We start from the raw sequence: 21,377 nt of genomic DNA, 5'->3' as shown, positions 1-21,377 counted from the left end.
AAGTATTCTGGAATTAGATTGTAATGGCTGCCTGACACTGTGAATAAAGTGAAAAACAGCTGTATGCTTTAGATGGGTTAATTTTTATTGTACGTGAATTACATCTAAATGAAGCTGTTAAAATAATTCTTAGTGTGTGTCCTCAGGGAGCTTGGACTAGGATATAGAGTACCTGGAGTGTCAGAGAAGGAGTGGGTTGTCTGGGCTAAGAACTGTGGATCTTTCCTAAACGTAGGTGAGACCCATGTTATCCTTGGGTACCCAAGGTTATCTGTTGACTAGCATATGTGGTATCTGCATGCCATTTCGCCCCCCCCCCCTTTCTTCCTTTCTTTTACAGTCTTAGGGACTAGGGATTGAGCCTAGGGCTCTTTCAAGAAACCTATTAGTCACTTTCCCCTCCACTGATTCAAACAATTACATTGATCATAAAATAAATTCACAGAAATATTCAGGGCTATTTCTAAACCTTCTTTTTCACTCCATTTGTTGATTTTGTGCCAGTAATATCCTGCGTTTTGGGCTGGGGTTGTAGCTCAGTGATATAGTGCTTGCCCAGCATGTGTGAGGTCCTGTGTTTCAATGCTCAGCATCATATAAAGATAGATAAATAAAATAAAGGTATTGTGTCCATCTACAACATATATATGTTTTTTTTTAATCCTGTGTTTTTACTCCAGTGCATTGGTGTTTGATTATCTAGTATGTCAAATATGCCACCTCTACCATTTAAAAACAAAACCAAAAAAACAGTATCATGGGCTGGGAATGTAGCTCAATGATAAAGTATGTGCTCAGCATGTTTGAAGCCCTGAGTTGAAACTCCAACACACACACACACACACACACACACACACACACACACACACACACCACACACCCACACACACACACACAACACACCCACCACTGCATGAGGTACGAATTTTCAAATTCTGTTAAAACGGTCCTTAGGATGGCAATAAATTCAAGGATTAAATTACGGAGAATTAACTTTTTTTTTTTTTTGGTATGGGCTTGAACTCAGGGGCACTTGACCACTGAGCTACATCTCCAGCCTTATTTTGTATTTTATTTAGAGACAGGGTCTCACTGAGTTGCTTAGCACCTCTTCCTGTCTCAACCTCCAGTGCCACTGGGATGACAGGTGTGTGTCACCACACCTGGTGAGAATTAACATTTCTTTTAAAATTTTTTTTTTAGTTGTAGATGAACATAATACCTTTATTTATTTATTTTTATGTGTCGCTGAGGATCGAACCCAGTGCCTCACACATGCTAAGCAAACACTCTACCACTGAGCCACAACCCCAGCCCAGAATTAACATCTTTTTTTTTTTTTAACTTTTTATTTATTTACGTAGTACTGAGGATCAAACCCAGGGCCTCACGTATGCAAGGCAAGCGCTCTACCACTAAGCTACAACCCCAGCCCCCAGAATTAACATCTTTTAATAATGACTTTGTTCATTCAGGTACATAGTATGTACCCATTTACTTAAATTTTGTCCTTTAGGCCAGATATATCATTTTCTTTTATAGGTTCTGAACATTTCTTGTGAGATTTATTCCTTTGTAGTTTATGGGTTTTGTTGTGAATGGAAACCCTTTTTTCCTCCAAGTATACTTTCTAACATAATATTTGCCTCAGTTTATTATCTATAAAAGGATAAGAGAACTACTCAGTTTCATGGTCATAAATATTGGATAAACAAAGCTAAATAGATTTACTCATTGCAATATTTAATGCCTTTTAATAAAACTTAATCATCTGGGTATGGGGGCACATTCCTGTATTCTAGTTTCTTGGGAGGCTACAGCAGGAGAATCTCAAGTTCAAGACCAGTCTCAGCAACTTAGCAAAACCCTGTCTCAAAAAAATTAAAAAAATAAAAATAAAAATAAAATTAAAAAATAAAAAGTTTGAGGATCTCAGTGGTAGAGTACCCCTGGGTTCAATCCCTAATACCCCCCTTCCCCCACAAATCTAATACAATTTTTAATAACCAAGGATACCCAAAAAAGGCACAGGAAATTTCCTGTAGGTACTTGGCCAGGGAATCCTTTGTCATAATACATCCCCAAACATACTTTAGGATATGAGGCATCCAAAGGCCCTTTTAGTTTCTAATCTGTCAGGCCAGGCTTCATCACTGGATCTTATCTGGTGCCCAAACTCCCAACCCACTCACCCCCAACCAGAACACAGAAGACAACCCAGTGTCAAAGTGAATGCTTTAATGAGTGTTACTCAAGAGAGAACCCTGTCACAGATGCTGCTGGTCTCCACTATCCCCAGCTCTCTTAGGTAACAGGTGAGCTAGTTGCCTAGGGGCAGGGATCTGGAGTCTATGGAGTGAGCTGGGTGCAAATCGGTTCAGGAGGCACCCTGTCTGGGCTGAGCTCCAGGGAATGTGGTAGAGAGAGCCACCAGTTTCAGGCTGGCCCCTCTTCAGGCATTCCTAGCAAAGCCACAAGGGGTTCCAAGGGTGTGGGGGTTCCCATGGGTACAGGGTGGGTGCGTTCATGCTTGCGTAGGTCACTGGCACTCAAGAAAGCCTTGGGACAGTGGGGGCAGGCATAGGGGCGCACAGAGCTATGGGTGCGACTGTGCTTGCGCAGCCCAGCCCTGTCTGAGAAGCTCTTGCCACATTGGGTGCAAGGGAAGGGCCGGAGTTCTGGGTGTGACCGCTCATGCCTTCGCAGTAATGTCAGGGTGGTGAAGGTCTCCTTGCACTCTCTACATACAAACTGTGGTGGCTTCTCATCAACTTCCTCACCTCCCACCTCTCCCGTCCCTCCCAAGGAACCGGGAGCCTCCCCAGCACCAGCATCCCGGCACTCCACATGCTCCACAGTCATGCCAACCACTTGCCACTGTGTGGCCATCACACCACCTGACTCAGGGGGCAGCCCTAGCAGTCCTGCTGGAGGGTCCCCTAGCCCTGTACCTGCTACTGGGGCAGCAGAGCCTTCACTAGCAACGCCAACAGGCAGCGCCAGTCCCACTACCAGCTCCTGTTGGGGAGTAGCCCCAGAAGCCTCACTGCTTCGATGGGTCCGTTCGTGCTTCCTGAGGCTTGATGATACCACAAAGGATTTTCCGCAGGCGTTACAGTGGAAAGGGCGCTCACCAGAGTGCACACGGCTGTGCTTGGTGAGACTGGCACGCTCAGCAAAGGCTCGCCCACACTCCTCACAGCGGAAGGGCCGCTGGCCAGAGTGCACCAAAGCGTGCCGCTTGAGGTCCCAAGATGCCACAAATGTCTTGTCGCATTGCAGGCACTTGAAGGGTCGATCGCCTGTGTGCACCCGCCGGTGCATGGCCAGGTCTGCCGGCTGCCGGAAGTCCTTGCCACACTTCTCGCAGCGGTAAGGCTTCACACCCTCGTGAGCCCGCTGGTGGCGCCGGAAGCTCGAGGGGTCAGAGAACATGCGGCCACAACGTGGGCAGAGGAAGGGCTTCTCACCAGAGTGAGTGCGCTCATGGCTCTGGTAGGAGCTGAGCTGTGTGAAGCCCTTACCACAGGCCGGGCAGCGATAGGGCTTTTGTGCTGCATGAATACGCTGGTGGCAGGTGAGAGAAGATGAGCGGGAAAAGCTCTTCCCGCACTCAGAGCACAGGAAGGGTCGTTCACCGGTGTGGGACCTGTGGAAGTATGGAAGACCAGACATTAAGGTGACAGACCCAGGAAGGTGACAGAATCCCTTTGTCTCTCTAGACGGTAACTGAGGGGCCCCTGGGGGCCTCCTCCCAATCCCCAGGAGTCACACAGGGCTCCACCCTAGAAAAAAACATTCAGATGCACACCAAAGAGCCCTGGACCAGGCCCTTTGCACAGCCAGGCTCCACCCACCCTGTGGGCTGCCCAACGTCAAGCCCCGCCCCCTTTCCAGCTGGTCCTACATTCTAGGCCAATCCAATGCCATCTTCCTTCAGGGTTCCATCTCCAGGTGTTCTGCCCTGTCCCCCAAACCCATCCCCTGTCTAACCAGGGACACCAACTTCTCCCACGTGCCCAGCACCCACCTTCCCATTGGCTCATTTTGTTCTTTGAAACTCAACCCCAGGCCTCACTGGTTACAGCAGTGGCAATGGTTTTCCCACCCGTGGACGAACCGCTCACCGCTCGTGGTTGCGGAGGTCCTTGAGCTCAGCGTAGGCCTTGCCACAACGCTCACAGCCGTAAGGTCGAAGCCCAGCGTGCGTGCGCCGGTGCTTGCGGAACACCGAAGGGTCCGCGAAACTCTTGCCACAGTCGGCGCAAGCATAGGGCCGCTCTCCCGTGTGACCGCGCTGGTGGATCTTCAGCTTGGACAGAGCCCCATAAGCCTTGGGGCAGTGTGCACACCGGAAGGGCAGCTCACCAGCATGTGAGGCTAGGTGCACCCGCAGGCACACGGGCTGCATGAAGCGGCGGCCACACTCTGGGCACGGGAAGGGCTTCTCGCCCGTGTGGCTTCGACTGTGGCTGCGCAGCTCTGGTGCAGTCTTATAGGCCTTGGGGCACAGCGGGCATGCATAGGGCCGAGGCTTAGCGGCTGAGCCTGACACCTTGTCTCCGCTGGCTTCCTCTGCCTTGGGTTCTGACTCTGGCTTTGGCTTCACCTCGGCCACTTCCTCTGGGCAGTCTGCAGGTGTATGTGTGGCAGCATGGCGTGCTGCCCTGGGAGCATTTGGAAATGTCTTGGTACAGGACAGGCACTTATAGCGTCGGCCAGAGCGCTTGTAGCCTGGGGTTGGGGATCGGGGTTCTGCAGCCTCCACCTCCATGGCGGGCAGGGCTTCTCTGCAAGAGAAGGAAGGTTAGACCAAAGCCAAATTCCTCTTTTATTCCTTAAGGTCTCTCTCCTCAGCAAAGCTTCAGAGGGAACCCTAACTTATCTGCACTTCCCACCTGGTTACTCTGCCCAAACCATGGGGCTCCCATATCTTCCCTGTCAACCATTCCTAATTCTGATAGTCTATTGTTTCCTCTGTGATCTGCTCATTGAGGGTATGAATGAACCAGGTATCCATCTCGGAGGGACTCAAAGAGGAGCTGGGGTCACAAAAGGTCCATTTACACTTCACTCCCTAACCTCTAGGCTTTTCCAAACCCTGTGGCATTACTAGAATGTCTATGTTCCGTCTGTCTCATCATCTTCCTTCTCAGCCCAGTGTCTAGGGCTGTGCCAAGATGCAGAATCCTGTGGAAGGCTGCAGGGTAACCAGAGTGGGCGTGGTTTAAAGTTCTCCAAATGCCCAAGGAATACAGTACTGGGCCTAGAAGAGGGAGGAGCCAATGAGCTAAATGTGGTGGTTGGCACTGCCTGAAAGAGATAGGTCCCCCATATGTGTGTTGTTTTTCCTCTCTGGTTAGTTAACTCGCAGAGAAGCAACTGTTCAGATAATTCTGGCCTTGCACAGCTGCAAAGGACTCCACCCCAGACAGGAATCCTAGTCCACCCTCTGCTCTGGAATCCCTATTGGGCTCCTGTTCTCATAACTCTGGTAATGGGGATCTCTCTCTCTACAGGCAACCTGAGCTACTGCTAGCGGTTAGAAACCTTTCTGAGTTCTGTCTGATCTAGTGAGGCCTTATGGAACAAAAAGTCTCGTTGGGGTCCTTAATTTCTGGTCCAGAGCCCAGATACCATCTATCCAGCTGCTCCTGGGATCATGGTTGTAAGGAAATAGGATTAACAGCTGCATTGGTCTTAACACCAGCTCATCCTCCTGGGAGGATGAAGGGAAGAGGATTATAACAGATCCACTTAAAGAGAGCTCAGCAGCTGCAGCTGGGGGCCTGGGGGGGGGGTAGACACAGAAGGGAGAGCCAGGTGTGCCAAGGCTCTACTTCTGCCCTGTGGGTAACTTACTATGAAATCTCAGTGACATCAGGGCTTGTTTTTAGACCCATTTCCTCCTCTGCTGTATGTCTCAGAGGTTGGTGGCTTCTAAGTTATGACACTGGGATTGAGGAGGAGGATGGAGCTGACCGAAGAGGGTGTTGGAGAAATATCAACAGGCTCAGGGACCCTAATTCTAGGAAAGGTTTCTCTTTGGAGACACTACCTAATTCCTACTCACTGCCCTGCCCCTCACCCATGCAGCCAGTCTTCTCCCTCAGGTATTGTGATGCTCCCTGTGCCCTATTAAAGAAATTCCCACGGCTCTGTACCATGCCAGTTCCCAGACTTTTCCTGGTTGTTCCAAATCACACCAATCCTTCACTTGAGGCCTGCTTCCCCAGGTTCGTTCTGCACCTTCCCTTTGGCCTCAACATCACACAACTCCATTTAACCCTCAGCGTGGTTATTTCACTTTTCTCATTAAATTCCAAGGCTTAAAGGTGAGCTAAAGGATTTGGATTCTAGCCTTACAAGATGGCTCAAATTCCTCCTGGTTTCCAGGGATCCCTCCTCATCTCTGGATGATGCACTCACTATCCCTATCAGGCCATCTCTGGAGAATCTGCCTGATAAAGTTTCCCCCTTTCAAAAAATGATAGCAGACTGGGGGCGGGGAGTACATACTAGTACAACATTTGCACATTTACTAAGCACTTGCCAAATACCAGGCACTATCCTAAGCTCTGTTTACATGCATTAACCCACTTACCCTTCATGTCAACATCATGAGAAAAATTCTTTTCACAGATAAAGGAACCGAGGTCCAGAGGAACAATACAGCATTGTGGCTTAGTGTACAGCCTCTGAAGCCAGAATGACCAGCTTCAAATCTTGCCTCCATCACTTCCCAGCTGATGCAAACTTTGTGTGGTTTACTGCATGTCTTAGAACCTCAGTTTTCTCATCTGAAAAATGGAGGTAAAAATAGTACTTACCTCATAGGGTTTGGTGAGGATTGGATGAGACAAGAATTACTCCTCTCAATTGTTCAGTCTTTTCAGAGCTAGACACTTTGCTGAGAATGTTACCTCATTTAACTCTGTCATAGCTTCCTGATAGAGTACTGTCCCCATTTTATAGATGAATAAACTGAGGTTCCAAGAGTGAAGTAACTTGCCCATAGTCACACAGCTAGTAACTCAGGCAACATCGACTTTAACCCAGGTGTTTAACTTGTTTTAAATTGTTAGATTCTTGCTCTAGTGATCTGGAACCTCCCAGACTTTCTATTGCCTGGGCCAGCCCCACAAGGACCAGAACCCTGAGCTCATAGGTACAACCTGAGCTCAGATTGTACCTATGTCTTCTCTCATCCCCACAGAACTGCCTTGAGACCAGAGCCAGCACCTGTTTTGTAAGAGTACTCAGCCTACTGCTTCTGAGCTCTGGCCCCTATTCTGGTCCATGACAGCTCTGAGTCTTTCTGTGAAACAAAGACCAGTTGCTGGGGTGGGGTAATTCCCATCTAAGGCTCTTCCCAAGGGAAGTAGTAAGGAAGTGCCTGGTTGGTCCCAATAGGTACTCAGCTCCACGAAGAGTGGAGAGCCAGGTAGGCTGGGCTTGTCGAAAACCCAGAATTATATTCTTACTTCCCTGTTTACTGAGGACTCTTCCTCCTATCACTCCCTAGAGTGATGTTTCTCCAAGTGAAGTTTAAAAGACCCCTATGTTATGATTTGGATATGAGGTGTTCTCCCAAAGCTCCTGTGCTAATTAATGCAGAGTATTCTGAGGTGCAATGACCAGATTATGACAGCTGTAACCTAACCAATCCATCCTAGATTGGATGAACTGACTGATGGTAATCATAGGTCAGGAGGACAAGGCTAGAGGAGGTGGGTCACTGGGGTGTGTGCCATGGAAGGGGTCCTCTTCCTTGAAGCCCCTTCCCTGCTTTCCTCTCCTTCCTGGATGTAACGATCTGAGCAGCTAACCTCTGCCATGATGTTCTGCCTCACCTAGGGCCCTGAATGATGAAACCAACTGATCATGGACTGAACCTCTGAAGCATGAGCCCAAATAAACTTTTCCTCTTCTAAATTGTTTTGGTCAGGTATATTGATAACAGCAACAGAACGCTAACACACCTGCATCAGAATAACCACCTAGGGAGCTTGGGGTAGGACATAGGAATATGTGGCACACATCCTGAAGTCTACACACACTCCTAGGAGAGAAGCATTTTTACTATACCTCTGAAAACAGTCGTGGGAACTCATTACCCATGGCGAGGAAGTGTTCACAAGGATTCATATCTGGTCGAGGAGCCCAGATTCAAACTCAAGTTTTCAAACTCCTGGGCAGGGCTCTTTTACTACCAGTTTTTATTCCCTCAAGATTTTTATAGTCAAATAATGACATTGATCCCAGAATGAAGACCAATATTTTCCCACAATCAATAAGCCCTGATTCATCTAACCCCTGCCTCATTTCTTCATCTCAGAGTTCAATTCCTTCCTACCTCAGGACATTTGCATTAACTGCTCCCTCATAAGAACCACTATTTCCCCAGGATTGTTGTGTAGCTCTCTTGGATTTCCTTTAGGTCTTGATTCCCTATTGCTTCCTTAAGTAAGCTTAGCTTGACACCTTCCCCCCCCCCCCCCCCGTACCAGGGATTGAACCCAGGGTTGCTATAACCACTGAGCCACATCTCCAGCCCTATTTTATCTTGAGACAGTCTCACTCAGTGGCTAAAGGCTTTGCTAAATTGCTGAGGCTGGCTTTGCACTTGCAATCCCCTTGCCTTGGTCTCCTGAGTTGCTGGGATTACAAGCGTATGCCGCCAAGCCTGGCTATGACCACTTTCTTAATGCTCTCTACACTCCTCTCCTGCTAATCAGTGCCCATCCCCTCTTTAATTTTTTATGGTGTCACCTGAACACTCCTTGCAAGCTAATTTATTTACTGGGACTGGGGATTGAACCCTGGGTACTTTGTTAACTGAGCTACATCCCATGCCCTTTTTTGAGACAGGATCTCACTGAGTTGCTAAGGCTGGTCTCGAATTTTCAGTCCTGCTTAAGCCTCCCAAGTCACTGGGATTATAGGTACGAGCCACTGCACTCTGCAAGCTTACTATGGGCCAGATGTTATTCCAAGTATTTTTTGCATACTGCTCACACTAATTTCACAAGTGCTTAGAAGTTTGTTATGAATTGAATGTGTTCTCTCAAAATTGATTTATTGAAGCCCTAACCCTCACTGTGACTGTGTTTGGAGACAGGGTTTTTCTCAAAGTATTTAAAGTTAAATTGAGGTCATAAGCCTGGGGTCCTGGTCCAGTAAGATTACTGTTTTTACCAGAAGTGACACCACAGAGAAGCAAAGTCATAGACACAGTCAATATTCAAAGTCAGGTGGCCAGAATACCAAATTTTGCTTGTCTCCTAACTATTGCTTTGCTACCATACACTCTTTGTTAGCATTACATTTTTTGTGATTTGATTGTTAATTCTCTGCCTCTGGTATGGAAATCCAGGTGGATGAAAAGCCAGGCAATGTGATAAATTTGCTTCCTCTACACCCAGAACTATTTGGTGACCCAAAGGAAACACAGTGAATCCACTTCAGATGGAATTCAAACCAGGTCTGTAGCCTCTGCCTTCTCCATAGTAGGAGTTTGCAAACCACTCAATAGCGGTATTTATTAACTGATATTTTCCTCCTTTCCAAGTTCACCAGGTCCAACTATCACCCCAACATTCCAAAGTAGGTTCACTGTTGTGACAGAGCTCTGCCTTTGCTTCACTACTAGCCTAGAAGGGAATGAAGGTCTTTGGTGTCACTGTTGTAGTGTGGGACCAGACCACTCCATGAGCTGCTGCTCTGAAAAGCAGCTGTGGAGCCATGAAGCAGGTACTGGATCCTAAAGACTGCCAGTTTTTTGTGAACCCATAGGAAGGATTTCAAGCTGGTCTGAGTAACAAGCAGAAGTTTATTTGGGAAAATGAAATAACAGAGATAAGCGTAACGATATAAGCATATACCTCCTGAGAGGGTGGTATACTGTTCACAGAGCCAGGGAGTTTTAAAGGATTTCAAACTACTGAATTTGGAAACCCTTCACAATCCGAAATCAGGAAGATGCAGATGTTGGACATAGGAAGTCTTGCTCCCTTCTGATGTGATATGGAAGGTTCCAGGGCTGAGGAAGGAGCCAAAATCTGTGAAATCCTTGTCTTTTTGAGTCCTGAAATCTTTGGTTGATATAAAAATCATAAATGTCCCCCCTTCAGGGTAAGTTGTATTCTTCTTATCTGCAGATAACAGGTAGTTTGCTGAGAATCCTATTGACTTAAGCCAGGACAGGAGGGCAGATAAGATGCTTTTAAAAAGAAATCACAGTAGGCTCAGTCTATAGAATTATCCCTTAACCTTGTATTCTCACCACTGTCTGTTACCTAACATTTTTCCCCTCAAGGACTTAGGTCCCTTAATTCTTTAAGGTTAACTGGTCACCAACTCATTTTGGCTGCTTTTTGCTGAGAGGAGGCAATGTTCAGAGATGTGACCTTAAGTTCTTGTTCACTGTCAGGTGGGGCATGGGCAGTTAAGGGTATTTAGCATCAGGATAGTCCTGAGATTTTATACTAGCAGCTGGTAGGCAACCAGACAAGACATACGTAAGGGAGGGATCATGCTTACACAATGATAAATAAAGACAGAAAAGCATTATTTTTCTGCAATAAGTAGCATAAAAATAAATTTTTTAAATCAGTCAGTCCCTGAAAACTACAAAGACAGTAGCTCATAAAAGCTTAAGGTAGGGTCTGACATGGCATTAATTTATGAGTGGATGTCATTTAATGTTTGTGGAGTTAGGGGCTTAAGGTGTAGCTCAGTGGTAGAGTACTTGCCTAGCATGATAGCATGCTCCAGGCCATGGGTTTAATCCCAGCACCACCACCAAAAAAAAAAAGTTTCTGTAGTTATTAGCAGAGTTGTCAAGATATATCAATGAGTCCATCTTTGTAGGAGGTTAGGAAGATTGTCAAGTTTGTGAGAATAAGTTCAAATTGACTTAGGACAAACTTGTGATTCTGGCAGTCTTTTGTGATACTGTCAGGCATTCCTACACAAGAACCCTTCTTTTATGACCTCCTAGCCTATGCTTACTTCTGATAGGGCTGACACAAGCATACATCACAAATTTCATTAAAAGAATCATTGTTGGGCTGGGGTTGTAACTGAGTGGCAGAGCGCTTGCCTCACACATATGAGGCACTGGGTTTAATCCCCAGCACAAAATAAAAATGAATAAACAAAATAAAGATATTGTGTCCATGTATAACTAAAAAATTTTAAAACTAAAGAATCATTATCATCTTCTTTAAAACATCCATATCTGACTGTGCTTTGGTTATACTTTCCTAATGAGTGTTTATGACTAAATATGTGACTCTTATGTTGGTCAAAAATTAATTTTCTCCCCAACCTTTCAGATAAGCTGAGACTTCTCAGAAGTTACTTTTGAGAAGCCTCTTGACCCCTCCACTTTTTTTGTCTGTCAGTGAGCCATCTGCCAGGATGGGTCAGGATCTTGCTGACCATAGGTGACTTCCCTTGGTAGTATTAAGGATATTTTCCTCCCCAGAGACACTCTTTGCAGAACATACATTAGTTGGCTTTCTGTTTAGGATTCTCACAATCCCCCAAATCAATCCCCCAACTCACCTGGAGTTGTAGGGCCCTCACAGGGGTCCTATTGTTCCCTGGGTTCTGTTTCACTTTAGAGGGCAAAGGCTAAAATATAGGCTATTTTTTTTTTCTTAGCCTTTTTACTTCCTTGGCTTTGATCTTTTCAGTCTTGGTTTTAAACACCCAGAAGGCCAGTTTCACCTGTCTTGAAGTGGGCATAATGGGTTTAATTTTAATGTCTATAATTTTACAATTACCCTCCCATTTAATTGAGGTCAGCATTAGTACTAGGAGTCAGTATTATCTCCTATCTGTCCTATAGGTGATGGCTTATTATCTCAAATTAACTCAGGTTGTTCTATTAGAAGTAGTATTTCTAGGGGCTGTAGCTCAGTGTGTACGCTTGCCTCACATATGTGAGGCACTGGGTTTGATCCTCAGCACCACATAAAAATACTTTAAAAAATATTATGTCCATTTACAACTAAAAATATTTTTTAAAAAAGAAGTAGTACTTCTGCAAAACATTAATAGCAACAATGATAAAGTTTTACAAGGAAAAAATTAAAATAACAAGCCCCCCAAAAAAACATTTAGTTTGTATAACAGTTTTGAACCAAGAAACACAATTTTTATAATAACTTTAATATATCTTTTATAACTATTTAGTCTTCACAAAAACCTAGAGATGCCAGGATGGTGCATGCCTATAATACCAGTCACTTGAGAGACTGAGGAGGAGGACTGCAAGGTTGAGGCAAGCCTCAGCAACTTAGTGAGGATGTCATAAAATAAGGAGAACTGGGGATGCAGCTCAGGGTAAGGAGCCCCTGGGTTCAATCTCTAGCATCAAAAACCCATATATAGGGCTGGGATTGTAGTTAAGTGGTAGAGTGCTTGCCTAGCATGTGTGAGGCACTGGGTTCAATTCTCAGCACCACATATAAATATATTAATTAAATAAAGGTTCATCAACTAAAAAAATTTTTTAAAAAACCCATAAACATGAGGCTGGGGTAGCGTGGCTCAGTGGTAGAGTGTTCGCCTAGGACGTTCGAGGCCCTGGGTTCGATCCTCAGCACTACATAAAAATAAATAAATAAAATAAAGGTATTGTGTCCGATTACAACTGAAAAAACAACTTTTTAAATAAACAAACAAACAAACCGACCCATAAACAGCAAGGGGAAGTGGCCCACGACTATAATCCCAGTGGCACAGGAGGTTAAGACAGGAAAATCTTGAATTTAAAGCCAGCCTCAGCAACAGCAAGGCACTAAGCAAGTCAGTGAGATTCTATCCCTAAATAAAATACAAAATAGGGCTGGGGATGTGGCTCAGTGGTTGAGTGCCCCTGAGTTCAATCCCCACTACCAAAAACAAAACAAAACAAAAACCCCCATAGATGACTTGTCAACTCAGTCACATATAAAAATCCACTGCGAGATTTATTTTTGGTTAAAAATCCTTTTGAACAGAGCTTAAACAAGTTTAATTTTAGCCTACCAGGACCATTCCAATATGGAGTAGGGAAAGAGACAGAACCTTAGTGTAAAGAGTTACAAATTTTTTTGTATAACTTATGGGTAATAAGTTACTTTTATGTAGTTATGAAACATTAGATGATATAAATAGAGCCCAAAGAAATCTGCTATTTTTATATAAGCCTGAAAAAAAGACTATTGCTATAAACAATTTTAGTTTGAAGAACATCAGCTTGTTAAAATGTTTTCTTAAGCTTTACATTTTAAAAGACTTAAACACTCAGAGAATGTAAATACACTTAATATACAAAGATGCTAGTAATAATCAGCTTCATAATTACAGAGATGTCTTTATGGTAACTAAGTTTTTCTTAGAATAATTTAACCTTTATTATTCATTTGTTTGCTTGTTTATTTATTTATTTTTATGTGGTCCTGAGGATCAAACCCAGTGCCTCATCCATTCTAGGCAAGCGCTCCACCACTGAGCTATAACCCCAGCCCTTAATTTAGTTTTAACTTTTAAATAAAATATAGAATCCACGTTGTAGGATAGCTGTAATAATAAGCATATGTAGCACTGAAAAAAAAAATCAAAGGATAGTTCTAGACTTCTTGTAAGTTTAGGAAACAATGCTAATGGCCACAAAGACTTATTACCTGATGTACAAGTGTATCTCTCTCTCTCTCTCTTTTTTTTTAAGAGAGAGAGAGAATCTTTTAATATTTATTTCCTTTAGTTTTTGGCGGACATAACATTTTTGTTTTTATGTGGTGCTGAAGATCGAACCCGGGCCGCACACGTACCAGGCGAGCATGCTACCGCTTGAGCCACATCCCCAGCCTATATCTCTCTTTTTTAAAAAAATATTTTTAGTTGTAGATGTACCTTTATTTATTTTTATGTGGTGCTGGGGACTGAACCCAATGCCTCAGGCAAGGACTCTACCACTGAGCCACAATCCCAGCCCACAAGTATCTCTCTTATGTACAATAAATAAAGTGATTTTCCAATCAAAGCAAACATATGCAGACCAAATACAAAGGGCAGAAATGCCAAGTTTTATTTACCCTTCTACATGTTTAAGTTCCAGATACAAGGTATATTGTACAGAAGAGAACACTTATTGGTTCTTCTAATATAGGTTACATTTATATATCTTTAATTTCATAAACTCTTACATAACATTTAGACAAAGCTCAGATATACATATCTAATCCTCAGATGTACACATAGCTCTAGTCACATATATTTAGGGTATCAAATGTATTTGTAATAACATGAGAATTTTAACCAGAGTTATGAAGCAATCATTTAAAAGACTTAGGGCTGGGGTTGTGCCTCAGAGGTAGAGCGCACGCCTAGAATGCGTGAGGCACTGGGTTCAATCCTCAGCATCACATAAAGTAAAATAAAGATACTGTGTCCACCTGTAACTAAAAGAAATTAAATATTTTTTTAAAAAAAGAATTACTTAAGCAAACTCTAATTCTTTTATGACTAGGTTTTTTTTCTATGAAATGAAACCTAATAGACACAATGAATTATCTTGGTAACTAAGAGCAGATCAATGTTTTAAGAAATCCCTATGATTTTTTTTATTTTTTAAAATATTTTTTAGATGTCGATGGATCTTTATTTTATTTATTTTTATGTTGGGGTAAGAATTGAACCCAGTGCCTCACATACTAGACAAGCGCTCTACCACTGAGCCACAAACTCCACCCCTATGATTTTTAAGATATAGAAACATTTTGGTTTTGTATTAGTACACTAAATTTTGACCACAGAAAACCCCTTAAATTATTTCAGATATGTTAATTGTAGCCTACTTAATAACACACAGAATTTTTCTAAGATTTAACTTCTACAAACTTTTTGAAACTTAGATATTTTACAACTTGTTTACCTCCTTACTTTTGTCCTGTTTTCTTCTTCTTCTTTTTTCCCCCATCTTGAACTTTAGGTAAAAAAATATTACTTTATTATACAAAATGCTTTTTCACCCAGAAATATCTCCCTTTATTTTTTCTTACCAAAAAATATTCCTATAATTTGTGTATGTGTGTTACTCAAGATGGAACCCTAGGGGTGCTCTACCACTGAGCTACATCCCTAGCCCTTCTTATTTTGAGTCAGGTTCTTTCTAAGTTGCCCAGGTTGGCCTCAAACTTTCAATCCTCCTGCCTTAGCCTCCCAAGTAACTGGGATTACAGGTGTTCACCACTATGCCCAGTTTGTACCTATAATTTTTGTATAAATATATTTTTAATATACCAACAACTTAAAAAAACATAATTAATAGGGCTGGAGCTGGGGCTCAGTGGTAGAGCACTTGCCTTGCCTTGCACATGTGAGGCACTGGGTTCAATTCTCAACACCACATAAAAATAAATAAATAAAATAAAGGTATTGTGTCCATCTGCAACTAAAAAATATATATATTTAAAAAACCGCAATTAATAGATCCAAAATTTTTTTTTTTTTTTTTTTTTTTACAAAATCCAAGAATATTAGAATTGTTGGGCTTGGTAGCACACGCCTATAATACCAACGGTTCAGGAATCTGAGGCAGGAGGATCACAGGTTCAAAGCCAGCCTCAGCAAAATCGAGACATTAAGCAACTTAGTGATAAGCAACTCAGTGATACCCTGTCTCTAAATAAAATACAAAACAGGGCTGGGGATGTGGCTCAGTGGTTGAGTGCCCCTGAGTTCAACCCCTGGTACCAAAAAAAAAAAAAAAAAAGAACTCAACGGAAAAGAAAATCACACATGAGAATTTATGTTTAGTAATTGATGTTTTAGTTATTTTATTTGCAAATTAATCAGATGCCTCCTCTAACAATACATTTATAATTCTTTATCCCATTTACATTAAACCTAATTTTAAAAAAATATATTTTTTAGTTGTAGTTGGACACGATACCTTTATTTTATTTATTTATTTTTATGTGGTGCCGAGGATTGAACCCAGGGCCTGGCACGTGCTCTAAATGTCTCAGTTCTACCTCTGAGAGACAACCCCAGCTCCTAAACCTAATTTAACCATGAAAATCAAGATATCAGGCAAGCATAGTTACCATTTTAGGTCATTTTCCTGTAAAAAAAAATCTAAAAAAATTTAATTTAACATTTTAGGTACATTTCCTGTCAAAGAAAATTCCTAAAGCAATGGACATTACCCATTTCATATTTTATAGAGACTTAGTTGGCCACCTAGAAAAACGCATGAATTAGTAATTTTAATGATTTTTATTTTTATCTTTTTAACCAATTTAAAATAACTTTTTTTTTTTTTAAGATTTAAGTCATATGAACTAGAAGATATCTGGATTCATTTTCCTAACTTTTGAGTACTCACTTATTCATGAGCCAGTTGTGGTACCAAGTAAACAATATTTGGACACAACAAACAATATACAATTTATGCATAAAACATACAGAAAGGGGCTGGGGCTGGGGCTCAAGCGGTAGTGTGCTCGACTGGCACGCGTGCGGCCTGGGTTCGATCCTCAGCACCACATACAAACAAAGATGTTGTGTCCACCAAAAACTGAAAAATAAACATTAAAATTCTCTCTCTCTCAAAAAACATACAGGAAACAGATTTTATAGCTTTTTACTAGGTATTAGATCCCCACAGGTAGGGGACAAAAGAAAGCTTCAGAGCCGGCTATAGATTTTACAATATGACTCAGACACAGGGAAGGCCTGCACATCTGGGGGTGTTTGGAGCACAGTCTGTCAGCCACTGTGGACACAGAAATCAAAGGTTCAGGTGGCCACTTCTCCTCCAGGGGGCAGATTCATTCTGATCATCACCACTGTTAAATTCTCTCCATAGGGCCCTCTTAGGGGGAAGATCTCTTTTCTTTCAGTTTCTGGTAATTTGAGAGTTAACCCTTGAATAACTGGCCTTAGAATAAAGATAGCAGGGGGAAAATTTGATAGACACAGGGCAAAAAAAACAAAAACTGCAGTTAGACAAAACAAATCAGAACAAAACTATATTAATATAGGCATATAGAACCAAGGGTCAATTTGCCAGAAAACCCAGGAGCTCTAAAAAGCAGAGTTTTTTCCTCCCCAAAATGAAATGGCTATAATTACTCTAATAGGCCTGAAATGGTGGCATAAGCCTGTAATCCCAGGAGCTCGGGAAGCTGAGACGGGAGGATTCCAAGTTCAAAGCCAGCCTCAGCAACATTGAGGCGGTAAGCAACTGAGACCCTGTCTCTAAATAAAATATAAAATAGAGCTGGGGATGTGGCTCAATGGTTCAGTGCCCTTGAGTTCAATTCCCAGTATCCACCCCCCCAAAAAAAAAAAACAGATCAGGGGGGCAATACAGGAGGATCCAAACTCAAAGCCAGCAACTTGGCCAGACCCTATCCCTAAATAAATAAATAAATAAATAAATAAGGAAGCTGGTGTTATGGCTCAGTGATAGAGCGCTCACCTAGCATGGCTGAGGCACTGGGTTCAATCCTCAGCACCACATAAAGATTTATATAAAGATATTGTATCCACTTACAATTATAAATAAATAAATAAATGGATGAAAATAAAAATGTCTGGGGATGTAGGTTAGTGTTAAACCATCCCTGGGTTCAGTCATCAGTATCAAAAACAAACAAAAACACAGAGAATACTTATATTAGACAAGAGTGCACTTTTGAATTAGATCAGAGTCAATCAAGACATTTAGAAAGTATGAGAGCCTATGAGATCAGGGGAGAGGGTAGACCATAGAAAAAGGCTTTCAAGAAAAAGAAACATGGATTTTCCCTTTTGTCAATGTTTTATATCTGGATAGAAAAGAGCATCTATGAAAAGTGAGTGTCCCCTGACATTCCCAGTTCCTGGGCCTGATGTTGGCTTGCTTGGTGCTCTGAAATTTTGGAGCTGACCTACCTGCACTTGGGAATGTTTATATTGTCCCTAAGGCAATACCTAAAGGGTCTTCTTGAGCATCCCTGAAAAAACCCAGAGTTTTTTTTTAGCTGGTCTGTTCAGTCTCTCTACCTTTCCCCCTCCCACTCTGGCATTTAGAGAGAAATTTATTAAGAACATAATCCCAGAATACAAAAAAAGAAAGAACAACTGGGCTGGGGTTGTAGCTCAGTGGTAGAATGCTTGCCTTGCATGTAGAAGATTCAATCCTCAGTACCACATAAAAATAAAAAAAGGTATTGTATCCATGTACAACTAAAAAAAAATATTAAATAAAAGAATAGAAAGAACAAACATTTAAGTCCCAGTGGCCCAAATAGGATAGCAAGCCTAAGATGGGCAGATATCAAGCAGCAAAGAAACCTATAGGTAATCCTGTAATGCAGTATAAGAAGAGGAGTTTTAGATTGAAGTACTTTAAACCAAAGAGATTAAAAATGCTTTTTACCTTTAATGTGCATTAGAGTTCCCATTGATTTGAACCCTGAGTGAGGTCCCATGATGTTCTGCTGGTCCAGAGGTAAAGATGAGAGGGCAAAAGGAAGACTAAGTGGTCTTTTTACCCTAAAGGGCATGGGTGTTCAGGGACTTATAATTGCCAGCCTTCAGGCATGTCAGAGTAACCTGGCCGGAAGCCTTCAACTGCCATAAGACAATGTCTGTCCACCAAAAAGACCAAAAATGTAAGCCTCAGGCTCTTACCCCATAAAGGGCTGTGGGTAAATGGATTCCAATCAAGACCTTCCAATTTCATCACAGTGTGCCCTGACCAGAAATTTTTAATTATCACAGGCCAAGTTGTTGAAAAAGAGTTTAGAAAAGGCAGATCTGAAAAAATAACCAGAAAAAATAATAGGAGTTAATCAGTAAAGTAATTGGTGGAGACACCGAACATTGTAGTATGTCTGCCGCCCTCAGAGCTGCAGCCAAAAGTGGCTTGCAGGGCCTCAAGGCAGGTGTTGGGTCCTAAAGACAGCTGGTTCTTTACAAACTCACACAAAGGTTTTGGGTGGGTTATACAGATCGACAAGTAGTTTATCTGGGAAAATGAAATAAGAGAGATGAGTACAGTGTGGCCGTGGAGTGACCTGAACTGTCTCTGGACAAAAAAGCATATTTTTCACAAAGTCCGGGATTTTTAAGGGGGTTGAAACTCGCTGAATTTGGACACCACCCCCACTCTGAAATTGGGAAGATGCAGTTGTCTACCCTAGGAAGTCTTGCTCCCTTATGATGTGATAAGGAAGGTTCCAGTGACTAGGAAGGAGTCAGAACCTATGAAATCCTGTCTCTTTCTGACCCAGAATCTTTGGTTGGTATAAAGGTCAAAATGTCCCTTCAGGGACTTCAGGGTAACTTGTATTCTTCTTTTTGTCCTTTCTGGGTCTATTAGTTCTTCTGCAGGTAATGGGCTATTGCTGAGAATATAACAGTCCTATTGACTTAAGCTAGGCAGGGCCACATGTAAACTTTTTTTAAAAAAGCAAGAGTGTGGGCCCAGCCCAGCGGCACAGGACTGTAATCCCAGCAGCTCAGAAGGCTGAGGAAGGGGGACCAACAGTTCAAAGTCAGCCTTGGCAATTTAGCAAGTCCCTGAATAACTCAGTGAGACCCTGTCTCTAAATAAAATACAAAATAGGGCTGGGGATGTGGCTCAGTGGTCAAACGCCCCTGCGGTTCAATCCCCAGTACCCTAAATAAGTAAATAAAATTTTAAAGAATTAAAAGCAAGCATGTGGGGACCAGCACAGTGGGCCCAGGCTACAGAATTATCTCTTAATTTCATGTGCCCACCTCTCAAGTCTGTTACCTGTAATCACAAGATATGCAGAGATTGAATTCCCCCAAAAGCTTAGTCTGGAAGCAGGGATGAGGTGAAAAAGGAGGCATTTAAGTCTCCCCATCTTTAAGAAAGTAGTCATCACATAAACCTCTCAGGCCAGGAGAGATCTGGTGAGTTGATGCAACTGTGGAGAGGTGAGCATTAATCATAGCTAGGCCTAAAACCTTCACAATCTGATCCCAATCTACTTTTCCAGCCTCAGTTTCAGTGGCAGTGACCCGCTAGGGTCAGCGACCAAAGCTCCGGCCACAATTGTTCTCAAACTTCACCCTTCTATATGCAATTCCCTCTGCCAAGAAGCCCATGCTCCCCTTCTCCCAAGGGAAAACTCATTTGCATCACTCAAATACTCCCTCTCCAATGCTCCCAATAATACCTAGTGGACAGTAGAAGTAAAGGATCCACAGCGCTCTCGGCTTATCTCGGCATTGCTAAAATGCGACAGCTGAGGTTTAAGGGAGTTGAAGGGCATTAGAGCCTACTAGACGACCTGAGGAGTGGCCAAGAGATGCAGAAACCTTGTGCTCCTCAATCCCTATAACCATCTGTGTTGGTACCTTCACCAGACAGGCAGTCCCCGCAGGGCAGGGCCCTGGGCTGACTCGTTTCGGAATGAACCCTAGGAAAACGTGGCCTTGGAGAACGTGATAAGAAAAAGTAAACGAAGAACGAAGGAATGAACAAATGAATGGAAGGAGGGCCAAAAGCGGGACAAAGCCCCGCAAATGGCGTTCTTTAGGACCGCGGGAGGGGCGGTCAGGGCCTCCGCCTGGGAGGGGGGCCACAGGCGCTAGGGACCTTACTTGGCGGGCCGCGCAGCTAAGACAAAAGCCCTCAACATGGCGGGCTCTAGGACCCCTGGGCCCACACCGCGCAAGGCCGGCAGCCGCGTAGGCCGAGCCCAGGAGTCCGCAGTAGCCGGCCCGCGGGGACAGCCGGCGGGTTCTAGGACCTGCTGGGCCCGGAGCCCGCCTGGGGCCGCTTGCCGCCCGCCCCGCCCGCGCTGCTCGCGTCGGGCCAACCCAGTCCTCCGGTGCCCACAGGAAAACTGAGGCCAGCTTTGACCGCATCCGTGCTAGGGCTGCCCAGGGTCTTGGCGACTTCCCGCAGGCGTCTCCTACCTGATCCGACTTGGACTGGCTCCGTGGCATCTGCGTCGGCTTCACGCACCAACAGAGCCCAGAACACTACCAGAAAGGGGAAGGCGCTAGGACCCAGCGGGGGGCAGGGAGGCGGGGCCAGCAGGCCAGAGAGCGGAAGTGAGAGAGAGAGCTTTCTCCGCTTAAGAGGAGGAAAAGTTTACGCAAGCACCCCCGCCTATGGTGGCGGAAACATCTTGCTAAGGGTCTCTAAGCAATAAAGCAAGGGGACGCCCGGGCCGACTGTATGTATTGGCCAGGTCATCGGAAGTGTCTCCAAGAGCTAGAAGATAGGAGGACAGAAAGGCCATGATAAAGTTTTGTGGTATCTAAACCCTCTACTTCACGTTTCCTTTAATAGCAAGGAGTGAATTTAATGAAGCTTTCCCTATCTGTCTTGGGAGTCCCACAAAAAGTGT

The 21,377-nt window shown here is 43.7% G+C and overlaps 1 protein-coding gene across 4 annotated transcripts; it reads right to left on the bottom strand.

Moving 5' to 3' along the window:
• Positions 1–2,223: 2,223 nt before the first annotated feature.
• Znf668 (zinc finger protein 668) lies at positions 2,224–21,066 on the bottom strand. Of its 4 annotated transcripts, none has more exons than XM_013357836.4 (4): positions 20,941–21,061; positions 6,605–6,800; positions 4,128–4,790; positions 2,224–3,649 (listed from the first exon to the last, which is right to left on the bottom strand). In XM_013357836.4, exons 3-4 carry the CDS (start codon positions 4,772–4,774, stop codon positions 2,437–2,439), a joined length of 1,860 nt encoding a protein of 619 aa, XP_013213290.2. In that variant the 5' UTR covers positions 4,775–4,790; positions 6,605–6,800; positions 20,941–21,061; the 3' UTR covers positions 2,224–2,436. The 4 variants fall into 4 exon arrangements, with proteins under 4 accessions (XP_013213290.2, XP_021581196.2, XP_021581198.2 ...); XM_021725521.3 differs by lacking the exon at positions 20,941–21,061 and adding an exon at positions 18,425–18,804; XM_021725523.3 differs by lacking the exon at positions 6,605–6,800 and having other exon boundaries at positions 20,941–21,066.
• Positions 21,067–21,377: the final 311 nt, after the last annotated feature.

The sequence above is a fragment of the Ictidomys tridecemlineatus genome, chromosome 10, assembly GCF_052094955.1.
Source record: "Ictidomys tridecemlineatus isolate mIctTri1 chromosome 10, mIctTri1.hap1, whole genome shotgun sequence".
In the NCBI taxonomy this organism is placed as follows: Eukaryota; Metazoa; Chordata; class Mammalia; order Rodentia; family Sciuridae; genus Ictidomys; species Ictidomys tridecemlineatus.
The sequence above is the reverse complement of the archived record's forward strand: the minus strand, read 5'-3'. Positions and strand labels throughout refer to the sequence as shown.